Source organism: Aptenodytes patagonicus, chromosome 5 (genome assembly GCF_965638725.1).
Source record: "Aptenodytes patagonicus chromosome 5, bAptPat1.pri.cur, whole genome shotgun sequence".
In the NCBI taxonomy this organism is placed as follows: Eukaryota; Metazoa; Chordata; class Aves; order Sphenisciformes; family Spheniscidae; genus Aptenodytes; species Aptenodytes patagonicus.
Window position 1 is genome coordinate 24,471,062 of NC_134953.1, and position 22,922 is coordinate 24,493,983.

Sequence of the window (22,922 nt, forward strand, 5' to 3'; positions counted from 1 at the left end):
TACACATTTCTCAGCATCTTTTACAAATATGTTCCTGGATCTGACAGCGTATCAGTCGATGATGTGATGTATGATGTATCAATGATATATCACCCTGACTCTACAGAATGTGTCACGAGGTTGAGTAAAATCTAGAGCTGTTGGTTTTCTCTTCTTTTTTTCAAATTTATTACAGCTTGCAATATAATAGGAGTTTCAAATGAGGGATAAATGTTAAATGAAAAAGAGTAAAATTAATGTAACAAAATTGGATCACAATGTGTTCTGATAATCCTCATAATTTAATTTTCATTTTATCTTGTAAAAGTCTCAGTTGTCACTTTCTAGATTTTGATCATCTCTTCAAGGAAGAACATTAAACTCATTTTCTTCCTTACGTGTTACATATTTTCCTTCTTAGTATGCTGAGGGTTTTTTAGGTCAGTTAACCACTTCCACTTTATTTGAAGCCATTAATATTTTCACATCAGTGCGATCTGTTGTTCTTTCAGCAGCAGATCTGTTAGAATAGTCTTGTCCTTTGTATAGATAAGTGGACATCATCCCCTACATGCAAAACCCCACGCTTTTCCTTCAGTGGAATATACATACAATACAGAACGCTTAATCCATTTTATTTTTTCCTCATATCTTTTTAGGTTGGATATTCTAAATTATATAGGCTATCACATGTCCTCTTATCTTCACTCTCATGCACACACATGTAACTGACTCCCATACCCTTCTTTGCGTACCTCTGTTTCTCTTACTATTAGATGTGGATCTTCAGTAAAAAACTGAAATAATGATAAAGCTGATGGACATTTTCTCTGTACAGTTTAATGAGGTTTCTGTGTCTTCATTTGTCATCATTTCACAATGATGATAAAATAGTTTCACTTGGGTAGCCATAGTCTTGAAAAAGCCATTCTGCATGAGCTACCTTCCTGACTTATCTTTTGGCTAGTTATAGTCTTTCATGAGAGGCAGGACTAAGAGTTTCAATTTCTTGTCTTAGCGTTCTGCTCTGAAGTCCTGCTCTTTCTGAAGCCAAAAGGAAGTCAGTAGGTATTTACCATTAATAGTAATGTAGTCAGCATTCACCTCTGGAGAAAAAAGTGAGACTATTTATTTAATTCTAGGTTTATTCTGTGATAGTGCTGTTTATGAGATGAACAAAATTCAAGTATTTGTTCTCTGGACAGCTGCTGGAATACAGATTCCTTCCTCTTTTCAGGAGTTTAATTGCATCAGATATGCTCACAATGACTTCTAGTCTCATTGTAGTAGTGCTATTTACATCAAGGAATTAAAGCCTCTGTCGTTCGTGGTTTTTTCAATAGGTGAGAAGGGGAACGAGAAGATACATCACTGAATTTCTGTCCTGAATGGGAATGCTGCTTTTTGGTTGTTTTACACATTAGAGAGGGGAATCACCAAGCACCACGCAAAAGATCAGAAAATGTAATTTCTACAAAGTGGTATTATATACATAAATCTTCTGAAAGACAGATACCTTTGGGATATCGTAGGCCGTAGACTTCCGTGTAATCCATTACCCATGCTGATATAAACCTTTGATTTGTGGGTTTAAACCTGAGGCTGAGTAACCTCATAAATATGCTAATCCACAGTAATCAAGAAAAGTGCTATTGCAAATACAAAATTTTTATTCCACAGTTCCAACAGCTTTATGGCATGCTCTACATTTATAACAATAAACTTTGGGAAATTACTCTATTCATGTTTTAAGAAAATGCTTTGCCCTTTTCTTGGCATCTCACCAATGAGTTTTACATACATTATTTTGAATGGCATGATCTTTATGCAAAATTCAGTGCATGTTTTACCTTTTCTAACCAAGTATTTGATTTCTAAAATGAACAAAACATCACATAAATTTTAAAAATTCAGCTTTTGCAGCCCTATAAAAATTTTATTATCATTTTTATTAGGCTGGAGACCAACCAGTGGGTTAACTAGTAGATTGTCTGGTAAAACCAGCTCTACTGTATATTTAAGAAGATAAAGACTTAGCGGATTTTGAAAAAAATCTTATACTTTTTAGCAGCACATTTTCCGTGTCTGTTAGATGTATTTCTACACATACACATAGGCAGGAACTTTAAATGCCATAGCCATCATATTAAGTTCTACAGTCATTCAAATAGTTCAGTGTAGATTTATTTATTTATGTATTTATTTTAAGGAAAGGTGAAAAATATCTTCCATGGAGGAAAGAAAATAGACATTTTTCATGTTTATAAACTTCAGAATACAAGAATTCTGCTTTTTTTGAGGGGTGCAATTTCTGTGTACTAAGAAATCCTCACTGAATGCTGTATATAAAACCAGGTGTGTTTAAAAATCAGTCTTTTCAAGAAATAAACAACATTTTTCTTCAGCTGATATTTCAGTTCCCAGATACTGCAATGCTAATATGTACTTGGCTTGTTTTGAGTAATCCCATTTCTAATCCATGTCTAAAGAAAACTGAGTTACTTTAAAAATGGAGGAAAAAATAATCAGTCAGTTCTGAAAGAATTTCTTCCTTAGTTCATATGAAATACCTGTCAAAAATGATTATTTTGTAGTTTCTGTAATCAGTAATTATGATTTTGTATTAGGTGCCTGAAGGATTGAAATCTAAACACTGGTAATTTGAGCAATATAGTGTTTTCCGGGGTGTTAGGTTTGCGCTTGCCAGATTAACTGTATAATGTAGATGTATCTCCTTGCGTGTGTATCTGATTTTTTTTTTATTAATATAAAATCAGGGTCCATTTTTTGGTGAGCTGACACATGCACAAACAACTAATTCACTCTTCACAAAATAAGATTGTGTTTTGGTTTTAGGTTTAAATGTGGCATTTTGTAGAAACAAGACTGCTATTAGCCTCTTTAAAAACAGAAAATAGTTCAATACATACTCACTTTGAATTTCTTCAGACATTTTAACTTGAATCTCAGATACTCTTCAAAAACATTGGGTGTGGTACAGTACCACTGTTTAGATTTCTATACAGAGTAACATTGCTGTTACTGAACTCCAGTAACTGAACTCCAGTCTACTTACTTCACAGTAAAACTGAAATCCGGTCGTTAAAGATGAAAAGCTAGAATCAGTTGCTCTATGACCACTCTTAAGGGAGCTCCCCGACCCTGAAAAGCTGCTCGTTTCTAATTTGATCTGATTACTTTTGAATTTTATTTTGTTTAATAGTCCACAACAGTAAACAAATTACATATTGATAAATAATAAAAGGCCAATTATGCTAAGTGGTCTGGATAGCTTTGTAAGTTAAACTCATTTGAACAGCATGCATTTTAGTAGAGCCAAGTACAAGGTTATTAACTGCCTGCAAGTTTAAATAAGTATAACATTTTGACACTTGTGTATCCTTCCACAACATCCAATACCCCTTGCTTAGACCAGAAGAGCAGGATATACAGACTTAAGACTTAAGAAGTCTGCAGCCTTATCCCCAAACTGTTAATTTTCTCCTGTGGGCTGTAAGAAGCAAGTGGGGGGGGGTTAATGTAATCATATTTCCAGCAGAGGCGCATTGTAACAGACGTGGGAATGACTACCTAAGCATGCCATTTTAGGACACATTTTGTGTTCTGCAGAATTATGTTTCCCCTTTCATTTGCATGCACTTTCCACGGGTTGCTTCTGCCCAGTCTGTGAGCATTTCCATTCAAAAAATGTAGATTGTTTGCTTCAATGCTAATTTTTGTGCACCGTGCAAACTAAGGAACACAACAGCCTATTCTTGTTGTAGAATTTTGAGTCCACATGTGCTGTATGGCAGGACAGTGGTAGGTGCACATGATGCTGCAGAAGGATTCCCCGAGTCAAGGGTCGGCAAATAGGTGGTTTCAAGTTGGCATGTCAAGTGTAGGTGAAGTGGCTTAGTGCAAGTCCAGCATTACAGACATTTGTTTTAGCTGCCCTAACAGAAACTTTTGCCCAACTTAAGAAGATACAGCTTGGTGGCTTTTCTAGCTGTGCCTGCAGTGCTCTCTCTGAGGTTCAGTAGAGAGAGCTGAGATCTTGCAGTGCTGACTGGTGTGTACTGGAACTTTGTATTTCTTGAATTTCAGAGATTTATTTTTTTTCAACTCTTCATGTGGAAAAGAGTTCTGAGCCACACTCTGCACTTTACAGTAACTGCTGTGAAGTAACCCTTTCACCTCAGTGAGATGTTCTCTGATTCGTCAGACAACTTTATGAAGTTAAATATACCCTGACACAGTAGCATTGACTCTGTGATTCTGACTTCATCCTCCAGGAAATTTTTCTTTTAACAATCTATGTGGATTCTATAAAATATATATTTCAAATAGCCATCCCATCGTGTCAATAATTACAGAAATGTGCCTTAAAAATAGCTCTTTAGTGGTAGTGGCTAGGCATTTTCCTGGATATAAGAACCTTGGAAGAAATCCAAATTGCTTTGTCAACTTAGCCACGGTTTGGCAGAGCAATATGACAGTAGTGTGCCATCACCAGCAGATTTAAACTTGTACCACTAATTCCATTTTGACATTGATGAAAACATCATATGGGTCTTTTGCATTTGAGGAGGTATCTTTTAGGGTCTCTTTTGAGAAGAGAAGAGATAGCACTTCAGTTCTGCTGTGTTAAATGAGAGTCGTTACTATTTTTTTAATGCAATATTTTTTATTGAACCATTTTTTCTCAGAAATATATAGCGCTTTAAGGAGTGAAATTAATCTGTGTGGGCAAGTGGTTTGTGTAGAATCATAAACAATGTATAAAGTTGGAGATTTCCTATATTTATTTTTGAATAAATATAATTTACAGTTTTGACTTATTATGGTATCCTAGAGCCACAGTAGTCTGCCAGTTGTTTGAATAGGATTCACTTATTATGGGCAAGGATTCCTGATGTTTTGCAAGCCTATCAATCATGCTGCACTAAATGAGAATGAAGGTATTGCTGCGCAGCACCCAGGTAGTTTCTCACACTCTTTAGATGCAATATCACCAGCCTGTGCTTGAGCTAATTTAGGTTTGACAGGAAGAAATCTAAATTACGCTGTCAGAATGGAGATTGGTTTTTGAATAGGAGTGAATCAGAAAGAGACTTGAACACACACTTGTTTGAACATGAATTGTAAGGGTAGCACTGTAGGTCAGAGGACTGTGGAATTTTTTTAAGAGGGTTGAAGACAAACGTGCAGTTGTCATTGGTTTATCCTTAGTGTGACTGTTATTGGTACCAGCTTCTACAGATAAAAAAACAAAAACAGATGCATCAAGGATCTGAAAAGGATCAAGAGTCTGTTTTACTTTGAAAAATGTCAACATTAACCATGTTTTGTTTATCAGAAGACCAAGATGGCTTGATGTTGAAAGGGAGAGGGTTTGATATGTCAAACAGTAGAGCTTTGATTCAGGACGACCTTAGGAAATGTGAGGATTGGGCCAACAGAAACCTCATGAAGTCTGACAAATGCAAAGCCCTAACCAGGGTGGAATTACCTAACGTCAACTTGAATATTAGCCAACAGTATGCTCTCATTCCAGTTCAGGCAATACCTATGTGTGGGGCCTCATTAAGAGAAAATGATCCCCTTTTACTCATCTCTGGTGAGGCTGCATGTGGAATGAGACTCCAATTTTTGATGTCCGAGTTCAGAAAGGGTATTGAGAAGCTGAGGGGGTCCAGGAGAAGTGCCACAAAGATTTTTAAGGTCCTGTAGCTCACAAGCTAAGTTGAAGCTGTGGAGCTTGGGCTTGTTTAGTCTGGCAAAGAGCCTCCAATAGTAGGCTACAATTACTTCTGGAGGAGTTACAGAGATAATGAAGCTAAATTCATCTCTGTAGTAGCAGGTGGTAAAACAAAAGGAAGTGCTCACAAGCTGCACGTTGGGAGATTCAGATTGAACATTAGAAAAAAATTCATTATGTTAGCAATGCTGCATTGAGACAAGTTTCACCGAGTGGCTGTGGAATATCCATCTCTGGAGGTTTTCAAAACTTATCTGCAAAAAGACACTGTTGACCTGGTTTAGTGTTGACAGTGGCCTGGCTTTGAGTGGGAAGTTGAACAACATGAGCATGCGATGTTTCTTCCAGTCCACATTTCTATGACTCTGTGATGCTAACATATAAGAGCACACTCCATAACAGGTGCAGCTTTCCTAGTGGGAGACTCTTTAATTCATCAAGTCATAATAAGATGTCATAAAAAGTCATAATAAGAAAGCTGAAGAGAGAGAGAAATCCGATTCTAGCAAGTGACAGCAATGGCTTTTCCTTAATGTAGTTTGACAAACAAAAACATATCATCATGCAGTGCTTCTCTTTGTAGTAGAATTTAGTCATTCAACTCTGCCTGACAAATTCCGTGACTCCATTCCCTTCACTTCTGTGTTTAATTTTCCTGCCTGTCCATTTAATCTAGCCAGGCTTTTAAAAACCAGTTTTGGAAGATGTTGTCTAGAAATCTGCTGTTTCACACTCAGTTCGTAGGAGAACTCAATCCTGCAAAGATTTATGTCTAAAATAACTTTTCGGTACTATAGGTCTTTGCGTCAATTACTTTTCATCTTTTTTTTTAATTTAATTTTAAAACATGTCCTTTCTCCCTTGTCTATGCCTTTTAATTTTCTTTCGTTCTCTCATTGACTTTAATACTCAATATTTCAATTTCTTAATAATGTCTGTATTAACCATTACGAAGATATTTTGCATACTGAATTAAACTGTAAGTTAGGTAAGAGTTCCACTCCCCCAGATTTTCTCCTTCACTTCTTGGAGGTTATTAACTGAGGGTTTCTCTGTGTGGTATGCATTTGTTCATGTGTACACAAACACAAAATTAAATGAAGCAGTGAAATAGCGGTGTATGCATATTGAATTTAATAGGCAAAGTGCAAGGTAGGAAAAAATGCAGCTGTAAAAACCTTCTTTAAGAATGTCATTCATCTCACTTGAATACAAACCTAGACTGTCTTTCAGCCTCTCATGACTCTGAATAGTGGAAATAATATCCTGTAATTATTACATTGTTTGAGAAAGAAAGGGGTGGGTATTTGGATAATCTAGTGTATGCCATCATGAGAGACAGGACTTCAGCATGCAGAGAATAATCTGTGGAAGCTGTTTATCAAATCTTGATGTGAAGCCTGTGATTCTGAGTCTGATTTTCTTTATGTTATCTTTCATTTTCTATTTATATTATCAGTATGAAAGTTTTTCTATCACTAATTCTCATCATCTGGGAGGACTGTTTGTCAACATTAGACTAAATTCTTTACTGGCATCAACACAGTAGAAAGCAGTAGGATTCTGCCACCAGGCACCTAGCTCCATATTGCTTCTCTGATCATTTCATCCCAGCAAGAAGAAATATTTCCTTTTCCTACTTTAGCATTACGTTATTTTGCAGAAATACCCAATCAGGACTTAAAAACTATGGGAGAAATTTATCTCACCTAACATTATTTATATTCTAAGTTTGACATTAGATCTGTAGTCTAAACTAATCATAGATTCCCTGTATTGTTAGCAGAGAGAAATGGCAGCTCCATAGGGTAATTCATTCCACATTATGAGAGTCCCACATCTATTTCAGAGTCATTCACCTATGAAGTGCCTTCCTATCTCTGCTGATTATTATAAACTGTCTGACTAATTTTGACTAGATTCACACATGTAACTAGATTTGACATGTTCTGCATGGCAAAATTCAGATAAACTTTCTTTAAAATTTCTTTTTCAAGTTCTAGGAAAGCCAATATATAGAATAAATGTGTGGCATTTTTAGCCTCTGTGTGAAAGTGTTTGATGTTTCTCTAATTTAGACAGAAGTAATTTGGATTCCTTGTTGGTACATTTGCCCTTTTCTTACCATGTTCTCCTGGAATTTTTGTTTTCCAAAAGAAAAGAAAATACATTCTGTGCTTTGCCTGTTAAATATTTCCATTAAGAAAATGACATAGTTTCCTACCATCTACCTTTCACTGGTGCAGGTCACTCTTCATATTCAAAGTCCAATGTGAAAGAACAGTCATTACCTTTTTTACCCTCTTTAAGCCCCCCCCACATAATTGTAGTTATATTTAAACAAAAAATCAGAGTAACTGATCTTTTGTTATGTAATTACCGATTATTCAGTAATTGTGTATTTACTAAGTTTGATATCCATAGGGTTTTTTCCACCCAATTATTATATAGTACATAATAATGTCTTTAAAATAGCTTATACTTGGGTCTCTGCAGTCATGTTTCTGCACAGTATATATCTAAACTTCACTTCATACAAAGAATAGTAAATGTGAATATCTATTATGTATCTAAATTTTCCGACATCCTGTTTCCAAATTATCACAGTATTTGATCTTTCCCATTTTCCTGATAAAAATGTTATACACAAAAATGTGTCCATCTACACAAATATTTTCCTCAACTGTCTTTATATTTGTTGTCTAAAGTTGCCTCAGTCAAAAAGTGTTCCTCAAGAAAGTGTAAAAGAGGATGGACAACAAAATGAGTTAGTCTTCATGTCCAGTTAGTATCATGTCTTTTGCTTCAGAACATACATAGTACCAGTGTGGGAGTGTATAATAGTTTTATCCAAGAAGAAATTCAATTACAGTTTTGATGATACCAAAGGAAGTAATAATTCTGTAGGGTTTAAGTATGCATAATCAACATAGTCCAGGGAGTTTAGTTTGGGTTATGTCTGGCCTTATTGTATTATGTTTCCAGGTTTAATAATTAGAACATCTACCAAAGTTTTACCATGTATTTATTTTAGTTTGTCCTGTTTGTTCATTCTTAATTTATTAACAGTGGAAGATGAAAGAGTTGTATTAATGGAAGTATTTGTTCATTGTCTGAGAGCCTGAGCAGATAGAAATTTACATTAGTGGATAATGTCATGAAATGAAGCATAGATTAAAATTGCTCTTTGTGTACATTATTTGAATATGTGAACCATTTCATGGATTAGGTTCATGTTTACTGCAAGTGTGGAATTTTGATTTAGTGCACTTCTGTTGTGCCTAATTTTCACTTTCTTCTTCCTTTTGCTATATTGGTTTTGTTAGAATTGCAGTGACAACTTATCAACACCTATATTTTTCAAACTGAAACACAAAATTCTGAGGCCAGACTTACTATTTCCATATGAAAGATGTCCCTAAGTTAGACTTTCAAGATTGTCTCATTTTGTGGTGGAACAGATCTTGACCTATTGTTCTGTAGGACTGTATTATTGCTGCATGTGATAGTCAAGGTGAAAACGAAATGAAGTATCTAGAGCAGTGGAAAAAAAATACGTTCCTGCAGACACTAACTTTTGAAGGTTGGAAAAATTCCTGTGTTCAACAGTCGTTCCTGTTTCAACAGACCTATTCCATCCATCATTGTTCAGTGTAAAGTATATTTCCTACATCATGCATGTAACCAAAACATCAAAAATCAAGAAATACCATACATTGAAGTTTTGGTTGCAATGCATCCTTGTATGCAGTGCACTCTGGCATATTCTGCTGGATATTTGGCTTTTGAATCCTCAATTGCTATAAAAGATTTGTCAGCAGTCACAATGCCTTGTCTTCCAATTAGGTCACATGATTTAAAGAACTTAAGTGCTTTCTCAGGGTTTTATGTTTGTTTTTTTTTTTTAAAAATAACCCAACATATATTTTTCAAAGGCTTGAACATGGTAGGGAAAAAAGATAGACACATCAGTAATGCTTGTTGGAGCAATCACCACAGCTCAGTTATCACCCATGAGCTTTTTCTTCATGTACCTTTCTCTTTTAAGACTGTGAGCTGGAACATATATATAACACATTTTGATTTGGAATCTTTTCATTCTCTCTTTGAGTTTTTGTGACTGTAGATTTCAAAATGTATCTACATTTATTCTGTGTATTGGTATTGCTTTGATCTAATAGAATACAAATGTAGTGCACTATAGGATTGTACATGAAAATTAATTTTTTAATATTTTAGTTCATCCAGATAAAAATCCAGGCAGAAATATTGATAGAAAAAGCACCTCTGATAACACTATTCCTAAAGTTAAAATGGCAAGATGGGTTTTGTAGATAGAAGTTTGTATCATTTATTAAGGCAGCCGGTTACCTGGAAAAGTTAGACAAACTTTCAGACACACAAGTCCTTCTTCATGTCTGATACAGAAGCATCAGACTTCAAAGTTAAATCCAGGTTGAAAGCAATTGCTCAGAGTTTAATTATAGAGCATTTTTCATAAAACAGTCACTGCAGTTCTTACCTCTAGGTCCTGATCCTCACAACTCCTTCACACGATGAACCTTGAGACTAGGATACAAAAAGCTTTGGCTTTGGTAGAAGTATCAGTTTTATGGCACGTTATAGTTTCCTTGCACATGCTTATCTCTTCATATTTCACAGGTTATAAACTATCCATCTCTCTGTTTTGTTACAACTTGCCTACCTTTTCAACTCTTCTTCCTCCCTGACATATCCCCTCTGCTCCACACAAGAAAGATATTATATGATCTAATATACTAAAATGAGCAATCTTCCCAACTTCTATTTTGATTTGAAGTCCTCTATTCTGGGCATCAAAAGGAACTTGACTCATTTTTGCCTTGTGGAAAAAAACGTTGATGCATACAACTCTTTCTTGTTATCATAGATCCTCATAGCTGGAGTTTTACCACCATTAGAACGTTCTAAACTACCCCACAAAAATTCATCTGTTGTTACATTGTTCAAGGTAGAGATCCTCTAATCATAGGACAGCTGTCATTGTTGATGGTGCTTGTATCAATTTTTTCTTTTTTAATGCACAAAAAGCTCAAACAACTTCTAGGTTGTTCTGTGAACCAGGTGTTGAGATTAGACTTTGCCCCACTGGAGTACAAAGCTAGGAATTTCTATGTCCTGTAATGTTTTTGTTTTAGCAAATTCATTCTAGCTTGATAATCTAATAATCATCTGCTAGTAGTTTTTTAGCAGCAAATGACAAAACTTTAGGTTAGCTACAAATCAAATGGCATTGGTTGCATTCAAGGGATATTCCAATACTGTAACCAATTTCTACGGAAAATAAAATTGGGTAGTGTTAGGAAATCAGACTAATTATTTTGTTGCATATCTTGAAGCCCTCAGAATATAGTTCTTTTTTGTTTGGGGTACAGTTTTGGATGTCTTTATTGTGAAAATGATAAATTCTGATTCACCTTAAATTTTCTAATTAATTTATTTGTTGTCTATAGCAGAGTATTTAAGAAAAATAAACATCCATTTTGTAGTTTTTTGCAAAACCTGTCATTATTCATGTTGCAAAGCAACAATTTGTCTGTAACAGTATTGGTTCATAAACCCACTGAAAGCTTTTAATGCTAGCCAAACAGGGAAAAGAACTTCAATTGTTGCGGTTGATGAGAAGTTTTCTAGTGGTTTCTGTGAAGGTGAGAAAGCTGTTTGATGACATTTATGACAGATAGCTGTCTATAAGCTTGCCTTTGAAGAGAAGCATAGATCATGGACAGTTACTGAAATGATCTGCTTCTATAGCCATATCTGTAGCTGCCATACTGATGTCAGTCCTAACTTCTCTTTTAGAAATCTCATGCTAGTGAATGAAAGAATTAGCATCTGCACCTGAAATTGTATTTCAAGTAATGTTTTATAGTACTATAAGTAATCCTAGTTCCATTTTTCAGTGTTAATCTGTGTAAAGCAGAGGTGTTATTGTTCCTCTTTCTTCAAGGGAAATAGTTTTATGCTGGAAATACTGTGTTCACTCATAGAGGCTGTCCTTTGCCATAGAAAACTATTTTCCACATGGCACTTGGTGATTCTATTCCATAGGAAATGAAGGAGATGATATTTATCTTGATCTTCATTTGTAAGAGAAGGTAGAGATAATATTTGTGGGATCCATAGGCTTATTAGACATTTTGGTGAAACTGAGGGCTACTTAGGCATGATACAGATTAACAAAAGAGATACTCATCTCCAGTATCTTTAAGTCCAAAGTGAAAACCTGGGGTTGAAAGAATTTTCCTTGTCTTGTCCCTTGTCTATGTAGGCACAAGAAAAAAGACATTAACATTCATTTCTAGATGAAAATCCCATGGAAATAAATCTTTTTAATTGTATTATGGTTCTTTGTGTCAGGCTTAGATTCACGACATTTACTTGCTCCTTCGTGATCTACTTATAATTAAAATATGTATTCTTTTTGTTAATATTCTGTGTTGAAATTAGTCTAAGATGCATGGTACTGTTTCTTCAGAAAATACTGTAGTTCATCTTTTAAACATGAACTCTAATGTAATCATTAGAAGATAATGTTTGATTAAAATCTGAAATTACTTCTGGGGTGGAACTTTTTATTGTGGTTTTGCTCTAAGTATGAGTACTTTTAAGAATATCCCATACAACCAAACAAGTAAGTTTTACTCTGAAAACATTTGTAGATTAAACTTGAGCAGTGAGTCAGAGAGTTCTTTCTCTCTCCTGCTTCGTTCCCATGTGGTCTTCAGCTTCTTGTCTTTCCACAGGCTCCCAGGCCAGAATATAGGTTTTGCCCTGATCCATACACAGCAATCTACTTAAGCTAGGCACATTTAGATTTACTCTCTCAAAAAATTATTGAGTATCATGAGTTATAATTTCAAAAGTTCACAAGTCAGCTGTGAAAGGGAATCAGACTAATTTGGTGGTAAACACAACAATTATTTGAACAGGCTGGAAATAGAGTTAGATAAACACTTTGTGCAATTCAAAGTAGAAGATTCTGTATATCTTCAGTTTGATAATTATACACTATGAAAAACTGAACAAGACGGGGACTTAAGGATATTTGTAGATATAACTTAAGTACTGTTCTTAACATTAGCAAAAAGTAATTATAATAATAATTATAGGCTCTATTGCATGCAAGTGTGAATGTGCATCTGTGTGTATATGCTGTCTTAGAGATAATTATTAAATCTTTGTGAAAAATTACAGTAAGGAGTTGAACTAATGCATGTTCTGGTGAAGCTGTAAAAATGTAGCCTAAAAGAATATTTGTTACTTTGTCTTTAAAGTAATTTGCTTTGAAACAGTTTGTTTTATTATGCACCAGATTTATCTGGTTTTTTTAAATTAACATATGCATTAATTTTAATATGATGCAATTAAAATATTTTAAATTTATTAATTTTAAGCACAAGATGGTTTTTGTCATTTCTAAAACCTTGTTTCAGAGTTGTTATTAAAATGGAAAATGGTGATAGTTAAAACAGTTGACTACAAAGAAGGCAATTTATATCAATATGATTTATTAATATTTTGCATGTTGTTTTCATTGTTTATATCAAGCAAGTTTTACATGGATATTTCTATTAACTTTACTTCAATAGAAAGACTATACTCCATTGTTTGTATTTTGACACAGGCAAAGACATGGAAGTTAGTTGCTCATCTCACTTTGTGGTAAATGCAGGTGTGTGCACACTAGACTGAAATTACACTTGAAACTAATCATCCTGGAGCCATAAAGCCCTAGCCTAAAAAGAGCTGTTGACTTTGAAAATGTTGTAATTTACTTCTATTTTATTTACAGATTGCCTTCTCACAGCACAATACTATCATGGATCTGGTGCAGTTCTTTGTCACCTTCTTCAGGTAAATTGTTTTTTCTGTCTTCTGACTGAAATCATGCCGATTCTTTTTCATCAAACCAGTATCTTAACCAGCTTCTTAATCTTAAGAAATGCCTGCAAGGAAGCCTTTAAACTGTGTTCTCTAATTTGCACCAGTGGAGGATCCAGGCCATTGCCCTGTAACTACAGGCAGCTGCTGGCATCTTTCACATATTTCATATTCAGTGGTACAGTCTTCACACTTACTTCATAAAGATTAGCTAGATATGTTCTGTACATTACAGTGATTAAAAGAAGCCAGCTATACTGACTTAAACTAGTAATTTGTGTGTGACTTTTTTGTAAACTCTTTGAAAGAATTATTAAAAATGATGGTTCTGTTCAATAGCTTGTTATTTTTAATAAAGCACCCCACATCACTGCTAATACTTTCATGTATTAGAGATTAATTGTGAAAGGCAATAGGTGATGCATGAGATTTGGTTGTGGCAGCAATGCAGGAATTGGCTTCAACTGCAAATGGACAACTACTCTAGGATCTGAACATAACTCCACTGAAAGACTTCTTAAAAGTTCAGCTGTCTTATAAAATGTCACAAACTTGAATATACAGGGATTAGTTATGGCGCTTTGAAATCTTGCTGGGAAGATATTCCACAATAACCATGAAGTGTATGCAAAATGTGAACAGTGACAGACAAGTATGTTCATCAGACTTTCTGTATTTCTAGAACTGCCATGCATTTATTTCACAAGTTCACAGTACAGCTTTTCTGTTTGCTTTAATCACTGTTCAACTGTACCTGAAGAATCAGACCCTTAAATGCTGTGAACAGACCAACTTACGTTAATTGCTGTCACCAAAAAGGGGGCAGAAATGAGCAGACCCTGAAGTCTTCTGTACCCAATGCATTGGCTAATGGAGAGTGGTTTAGTAGCTGATGGAAAGCATCCCGTTTCTCCTCATTCACCACAAACAGAGCAATAAAATGCTGGTTGCCTAAAGGTCAGTCTAGTAGTGTTTTGGGTTTTTGGTGTTCCCTGGAACAGAGGGACCCTCTGACAAATAGCAGAGGTAGACTAAAAGCAATTTGTTTCTGCTGTGTGCCCTAATGCAGGCTTAGAAAAGGTGAACTGTAGGCTCTTTGATGGTGAAGCCATCTCTATAGATATATTGCATTAGGTGTCCTGGTGTGATTGTCTGTCTGATACGGTTTATTCTGGGTAAAGGCAAACTCACTGTGATCCTGATGAAAGAAGGGATCTCTCTGCCTGAACAGTAAGCTAATTTGAAACCAAGGCCAATGTAATCCTCCTTACGAAAAGAAAGGTTGTAGGATAGCTGGCAGCTGTCCTACCGCGGCCTTTGACCCAGCCCCAGTCTAATTGTATAACCAAGGCTTTCAGCTGGCACTCAGTTCAACAGGGGCTTGCAGCTGTCTGCAGCATAATGTTAATAATCACCTTTAGGAACCTGGTTGCAGAAATACGTAAAGGAATCAGGAAATGCGGTGAGTAGTTCATTGCAGTAATCCAAGCAAAGTACAAAACTTAATGACAGGGCACCCCCCAAAGGCACATACAAATCAGGCTAAGGTGCGATGGTTATGATGAGAAATAGAGTATTTATCAAAATATATTTTAAAATCTTGATGTAAGGTTGTATGGTGCTCTTCTACAACTGAATTGGTATTAAGTTGTCTGTAGACAAAGGTAGTATGTCTAGGAGCTGGAGGTCTCATACTGTGTTTCTAAGAAAAAAATAGAAACAGAAAGAATAGCACACAGTAGATTCATGCTTTGCAAAGCAGCACCTGAGAGGAAAAGGGAAGGGAGAGGAGAGGAGAAGCTTGAGTTGGTTCTGAATGAAATGACTGTATGAAAAAAGTTATTTAATGGTATTGTGTTCCCAAGTCGATTAACTCTGCTGGGAAGATTAGCCCAGGCTTATTGCTTGGCTAACTGACTCTTTCCAAGACACGAACCAGTACCTTCTGTGTGGTTTTTTTCAGTGTTATGCCCAGAGGTGTGGGGTTTTCATAGGTGTTAGAAGTCCATTTATTTTCTTATCACAGAACCAAAACAATCATGTATAATGTCACAGTGACACTCCCAACTCGTAACTGCTGCAAGCGTAGCATCCTCACTGACATCAGAGCTAGCAAATGGTCAGTCCATGTAAACGATCCAAAGAAGAAACTGTCAGGTTGTTTGTCACTGGACTAGTAGTTGCAATGTGTTGTAAATAAATGTAGGAAAAATACTTAGTGTGTCTTTTATAGAAAACTGGACTGAGAAATTTAGAATGAAAGTTTCCAGTTTAGACATGATTAAAACTTTCAGTAGATATTAAATTGGATGTTGTTTCTACAGGATCACTGTAAGTCTAAATGAGCTGCAGAATATTTCTGATAGGAAAACGTAGCAATAACTAATTTTTTTTTTTCACACTAGTGGACAGAGTTAGTCATACCCAAAGACAGCATCAATACGTCCTCTCCAAAGTGGTTGATAGTGTTCAAGCCTTTGTCTGAAAATTTGGTTTCAACAGTTTCTAGCCTAACAGAATTATTTTAATAAGGGTTGGTTTATTTGTTTGTTTCTTGGGGGGTTTTTTGTTTGGTTTTTTTTGTTTGTTTTTTACTGGATGGGAATGCGGTATATTAAAACAGTGCAAATTATGTTGGTAACAGTAATAACCCAGGTCATATTTGCTAGGATTATTGACAGAGAAAATAATTGTGTTTAAAGACAACTGGAATGTGCTTGATAACAAAATATGTTTCAACCTACTTTGATAAACATGCATTTGCATTTCTCTCAGCTAGTAGTATATTTTTTGTATTTTTGAGCACGTGGCATAACCCTGTTCACCCTGGCTGCCTAGCCAAACCAGCAAATAGATTTGACCATAACAGTTTTTTTAACAACCATTCAAAACTATAGTTTAAAACTGTTCCTCTATAGGGTGTGTGTTCCAAAGTAAAAGATGAAACACACATTTTACTGCCTGAATCAGAAACATCAAAATAACAAGCGTTTTTAGAATTTTCCCTATGTATCAAGATCAACTATTTTAAAAATATTGTTCTGTAAGGAATTTATTTAAAACTATACATAATAAAGTGCAAAAGCTGTGATTAGATCTGCAATTAATGCTTGATCTACCAAGATAGTGTTATTGTATGTCCTAGAACAGAAAAGTTATAGAAATAAAAGTTATTTTGAAAAAATAAGCAGAATATTACAGAAAAGGTAGTGCTCCAGACCATGAAAATTCATAGTGAAAAAACCCCCTATTTAATTTCATTCTTTTTATACTGAAAGGTTTCATTGTATCTACTGGTTCAGTGACCTTTTCTCTAAGAGTAGAAATGCAATCAGATATGTAAGAGTACTAACAGTTTCCTAACAGTGTTATAGAAACTGTGGCATCTGTGTTGCTTTAGTCAATGCCTTGAAGACTTTTAGCCATCACACAAATTGAGAAGTGTGTGACTTTTTTTTTTCCACCTGCTTTGAAGCAGTACAGATCTCATTAGAAAATTTCACAGGCAGCAAATGTGAATGATTCTTTCTTCTTATAGTGAAGAAATGCAGTCCCCCCAGTTAAAGAAAGTCTATTCCTGTGTTACCCTGGCCAGTAAAACACTCAATAAGCTAAAGCCTGGCTTTTTTTCCTAAACTAAAAGTGATAAAGAAGTTTTCAGTGTTTTCAGTTCTCACATGAATGTGTTATTTTAGGCCAGGACATTTTAGGCATTTCATAATGGTATATGAGGTATCTTTAATTTCTGAAAACATTATTTACTTTTTCTTTGGATTATATTTTATATGCATAAAAATTTACAATGTTCAATATTTGTTAGTTTTTATTATACATGATTTGAGTAAATCCAGAATTGAGAGCCAAGAAACTCTTGATTTCTAAACTTGCTTTTAAATAAAATTATAGTTAAGAATTTATAACAGTACTCAAACATTTCTTGGAAAATTATTTGTATCAAGAATCTGAAGCAGGAGTTCTGGTAAGAAATGCGGTTTTGTCTCATAATCAAAAACCAGGCAAACATGAAATCGATACAGGTGACAAAGGTTAGCTATTAGTATTTTTGTGATAGGTAATGATATGCAACTGCTACTGTCATAACTTTTTTTGAAGTCTGTTTCAAATACATACTACCAACCACTAACTAATCAGGCACTTTCTCTGAGCATACATCTTCTTTATGCTCTCAGAATAATTCCTTCCGTTGCCTCTGGTTCAGCTCTTGGGGTGGAGCTGCCAACTGATGGATTTTATGACTGGCTGGAGTTGTGCACTTTAGTCACTTTTCTAATGTGTCTCCTTACTATTATGAGTTACAGAATTTCCAATTTGTAGTAAGTAGAGTAATATTAAGAAATATGGATGCTTTGAAAATCCTTCTTTTGTGTGTCGTTTAAGAAATTCTATGAAAAATTATAGTCATTTAGGATCAGGGGTACATTCTTTCTGACAAATCTTTCTGTGAGCACTATGAGTGAGAGAAAACAATATACAAAATATACCCAGTGTTTATTGCAGGAGGAAGGGATGGACAGTTAGGTTAGGACGAGGACTAGTAGCATGAGCTGCATTAGGAAATGCAGCAGTTACTGAAGAACCAGATTTATTACCCCCATCTGTATGACTGTGTGCCAAAATCTGACAACAGTCATTTCGGTTGCGTTTCACACAGTGGGAGTGGATGGCTGCGTTTCAGTGGGTTGTATCAGAGCTCCTGAGAGCTTCAGTACCTGAATCTGCCATTCTGGGTGTAAACAATGGGTGAACTCCATCTCTTCACTGGCATCCTTTGGTGTGTCTGCCTGGCTTCGTGTTTTCTTTTTGTTAAAATAAAGGATGATAAATCAATGCTAGATTTTGGCATGCCTATCTTTATGAGATCGAATATTGATCTTCATAGGAAAGACAAAATGCAGTGTGTCAGGATCAGATCATGTCCACCATGGCTGGGTTCTCAGAAAATGCAGAAGTCTTATAAATCTAAATTAGAATATTTTCTGGTAACATGAAAATCAAGTTATCTTAGGAAAATGGATTTTACATTTGGGGCTAGAATAAAATTGATTTTTACTTAGTGATGCATCAAGCAGTTTTCACCTCACTTAGAAGCAAATAGTTGTTTGACTTCCACTGGGACAATGCAGTGGGCAATCTGAGTTGTTTTTCTTTTTTGTTTAAAATGATTGTTTTGAGTTGTGGAATGTAGCTTTGTGTCTTCCACTCTCTGAATCACCCGGAAACTTCGTCATCACTGTAGAGTTATTTGATTTATTCATATTTCCTGAGAAGGCACCCACTTGTTATTGGCCTGCAAGCGAAAGAGATTCCTCAGTACCACTGGATCAGTTGGTCTTCAAAACAAGGGATGAGTCATTTAATCCCTTGGTGAACCGGGCTGTTTTCCATTATTTCGTTCTTGTTTTTCTTCTTTCTGTGTTCATCCTTTGAGTCATTTGGAAGTGCATGTGAGTGCATGTGAGTGCATGTGAGTGCACTAGTGCTTGCCATATTTTGATTTCAACATACACTGTTCCTTGAAGTACAAAATAGTTCCTCAGCTTGATATCTGAAGGTGGCCTATGTACTTGCTTGATACACAGCAGATATGGGCTTTTCCTTCCTTCAAGTAGGTGCATTTAAAATTTTGCATTTCTCACTTCCTGTGCGTATCAAATACAGTAAGTGAGAGCTGTTCGTTGTGCCTGGTGAAGTGCTTAATCCCAATTTCTGCTCAGTTCATAATAACTAGAAATAAGTTCTGGGGTTGTTAAGTGCGGAGGGGAGTTGTGAGGTGAAGGTTTGGGTGACAGTAACAGGATTTGAAAGATTTCTTTTTTTTCTAGTCTTTTTTTGGGGAAAAAAAAAGAAAATCTTAAATTGCACTCTTCGTTGTGTATGGTGCTGTAGTCTAGCACTCCAAAAAACATTTTGTCACTTCTTCTGCTTTTATAAAATCTCATTGGAATCAAAGCTGCCACTTCTGTAGTAGTGTTCACCCCAGAGGTCCCTGAAGGTGGCACCTGAAATATGCTTCCCAAGACTCCTGAAGAAAGTATGTCTTTTTTGAAGACTCAGAACTTTGCAGGCTCCCTTACTTTGAGACAGTTCTGTAATATTCTCCTTTCAGGGATGCGTCTTTTTACAGCTGTGTTGTATTTTGTTTCCTAAGAAACTTCACAGATAACTCATATTGTGTTTGTGTTTTGATTCCCTCCATTTTATATTGTATTTTCTTAAATCCGATTAGTCAATTGTTTTCTTAGACTAAAACAACATTGGCACTCACGGCTATTTGTCTTCTAGAGTGCTTAATCCTGGTCACTTTTTTATGAAACTCCAGTCCACTGTACTTTAAACAAAAGAACTAGAACAGGTTTTCATCTGTGATAAATGGACTTGAAAGTTTGCTTTTGTCATTTTAATCCAAAAGAGGAGCAATTCTGCCTTCTTATGACAGGGTATATGTACCAGTTGCAAAGTTAACTTCAGAAGTTTGTTTTCGGATGTTAGTATATAGTGAAGTGGGGCAAAAGCTGATGAAGAAAAATAATAATTAAAAAAAGGAAGTAAAAAATATTAGGGTTTTCCTTTAAGCAATAATGTCATTGTCCGTTATTGCAAGTGACAAGCAGCTTTCTCAAGCACTCTGCCAGTCTGTCTTTGCAGACGCAGTTGGTATGGCATGCTGTGAAGTGAGTGACATTGAAGAAATGAGCAATCTGTTTATGGCAGTAGAGAAATTCAGAGTCCTTGTGTTCAGTTGTAATAAATCACAGAAAGAGAGAAAAGTAATAGACCGTGTGTTATTATTACTTTTGAGAAGAGACATCGGAATTCAAAGGAATTCATCTAATGAGCTTTTTTAATGGAATATTAATAAAAATATTGTCAATAAGAAGGAAAATTATGGAAACTCTGCTGTGGACTCCAAAAGCCGCACTAATAATTACACATTAAAAAGTAGTTACATCATCTATTTATATTTTTAATTCTGAATTTAATCTGCATATGTGGCCCAATTATGTTTTATATCATAATTGTTTTTCTTTGTTTTCAATTTTTTGTGATATTTTAAGAAAACCCTCTACAGTTTCAAAATTGTATTTCTTTCATTATGTGTCTTGAGTCTTTTCAGTCGAAATTATAAATACCAGGTTGAGGGGTATCAGAGGTTTTATATTCTTTATATAGTGCAATTACAGAACAATAATGATGCTTCTTTGGCTTGGAAATCTAAAAATCCTTACTCTGTCTTCGGGAAATTGTCATGTTAATAGGGCATTCAATAAGGAGATTTATGACTTTTTTACACCTACCACTTCAAATATATTCGCCTCTTTGGAAAAGGTATTGGAAATGTTAAATAATGAAAGGAAAAATCCTTTAGCAATTTATTAAATTTCTTGATTATATTTGAGTCTAATATGCCAAACAATGCTGACATGGCTTGGTGGCTCTCTTAAGTGTATTTTATATCTCTGTGATTTATTACCAAAGGATAGCATCTGCACTAGAGAAACAGTACAGTGAAAAAAAAGAATGAGGGGAAAGCATAAAAAAAATTTCTTAAAATAATGTGAATCTTTTGGTTTGGAAGGCTGCTGAAATGTGGCATTGGTTGGCAGTCCTCCATCCCCAAATTCACTAATTGACCATAATTAGAATAAATGAGTCTTTCCCCCCCCTTAAATTAAAATCTTAAATGATTATTATGAATCAGCAAAATCGTTGCAAAAAAGCTGAATTGACAGCACATCTATTTTTAAATAGAAACAATATATTAAATTTCTAATTCTTCTTGAAAGTTACTGCAGAAAATATTAAATTCTGTATTTCATAATTTGTCTGCAAATTTAATGGACACTCTTTTTTTTCCTTTTTGGGTCTGGATTTTTTATGTACAACATCACTTGTTGAGAGAAATATAGAGTATTTCACCCATGAAGGGCAAAACCATAAAATTATATGAAATATGAATGTCTTTTCCATGAGTAAAAGAAACATAGTCACACTTTATGGGTGTGATGTTCTATTTATTCTATGGAGATTAATTTCAGTTTATGTTAGATTAAGCCCCTTTGATTGTAAATCTTCTTTATTTGCTGCTTCAAAGGGGTGAAAGGAAGAACTGCTGAGAGTTAAAGTTCACATCTAGAGCTTTATTGTGTAATATATTTCAGAGTCCTTTTAAATGGTTCACTTTTGTTTGATACTGTATTGGCAGAATGAAATGTGAATGTTGGTCTTCCAAATAGCGTCCTGATGTACACTACATCCATTTTCCCTTTTTAGTTGTATATAAAGGCTGTTCGCATAATTGATCATTCATTCATATGTTACTATAGTAGCTCCTGGTATGGCTCGTGGTATATTTAATATGAAAAGACAGCTTTATGTATATATACATGAATTATTTATGCATGTAGGAAAATATACATATAAAATATGTATGTGTGCATTTATACATTATATAGTTACTTTTTACTAATTATTTTATTTAATAAAGTTATTTACCCCCACACACATTCTTTATAACATTTCAGCACATGTACATAATGAAAAAATCAATAATTTTTCTTCATAATCATTTTCCTGCAAATAAATTCCCCACTCGAACACATTTCATTCTTCCTTACCTTCAAGAAGTATTTTGATGTTTCATTGCACAGCAAGGACCAATAAACCCAGGCTTTGTGTAGGGGCAGTTGTCAGAGATGATTTTAAACTGTTATAGTATGTTATGCCTCAGGAGATGAAGGATTAAGTTGGTTTTCTACATTCAATATATATTAATAAACGATTTTACACGGATGTGGTAGCTGTTCTTACTAATAAACTAATATGTTTTATATTGATAATTCATTGATGCTGCTTACTTTAAACTGTAATTTATATAAAATGCAGTAGATACTGTAGATACTTTAATCTCCCTGTTTTCAGTTATGCATTCAGAGCTTAAATTGCGAAGCTTTATTAATACCATTATTGAAGTTTTGGTTTATTATTTTACATAATTTTGCTCTTCTTCCTCAACAAAATTATTTTGGTTACATTTTTAATAGTAATTTTAAACGTGCTCTTCTAGAGACTTCTTACAGTGTGCTTTTGGCAGTATACTGGTTTTGTTAAGGCTCATTTCCCTTTCATGTATTTCTCTTAACTTTGATAGAGCAGTCCAAATGTTCTGTGCCACAACATCCAGTGGTCCTGTGGAAACCAGTCAGAAAGCTCCATGGCACAGGGGTACCGTTTTAATTTG

The 22,922-nt window shown here is 34.9% G+C and overlaps 1 protein-coding gene across 2 annotated transcripts in view; it reads left to right on the top strand.

Annotated features, from left to right (window-relative positions):
- Positions 1–22,922, top strand: part of ATRNL1 (attractin like 1) — a 555,427-nt gene that overhangs the window by 285,011 nt on the left and 247,494 nt on the right. For both annotated transcript variants that reach the window (XM_076339089.1, XM_076339090.1), the window contains exon 25: positions 13,575–13,636. In XM_076339089.1, coding sequence (XP_076195204.1) covers positions 13,575–13,636 — 62 coding nt within the window. The remainder of the gene's footprint in view (positions 1–13,574; positions 13,637–22,922) is intronic.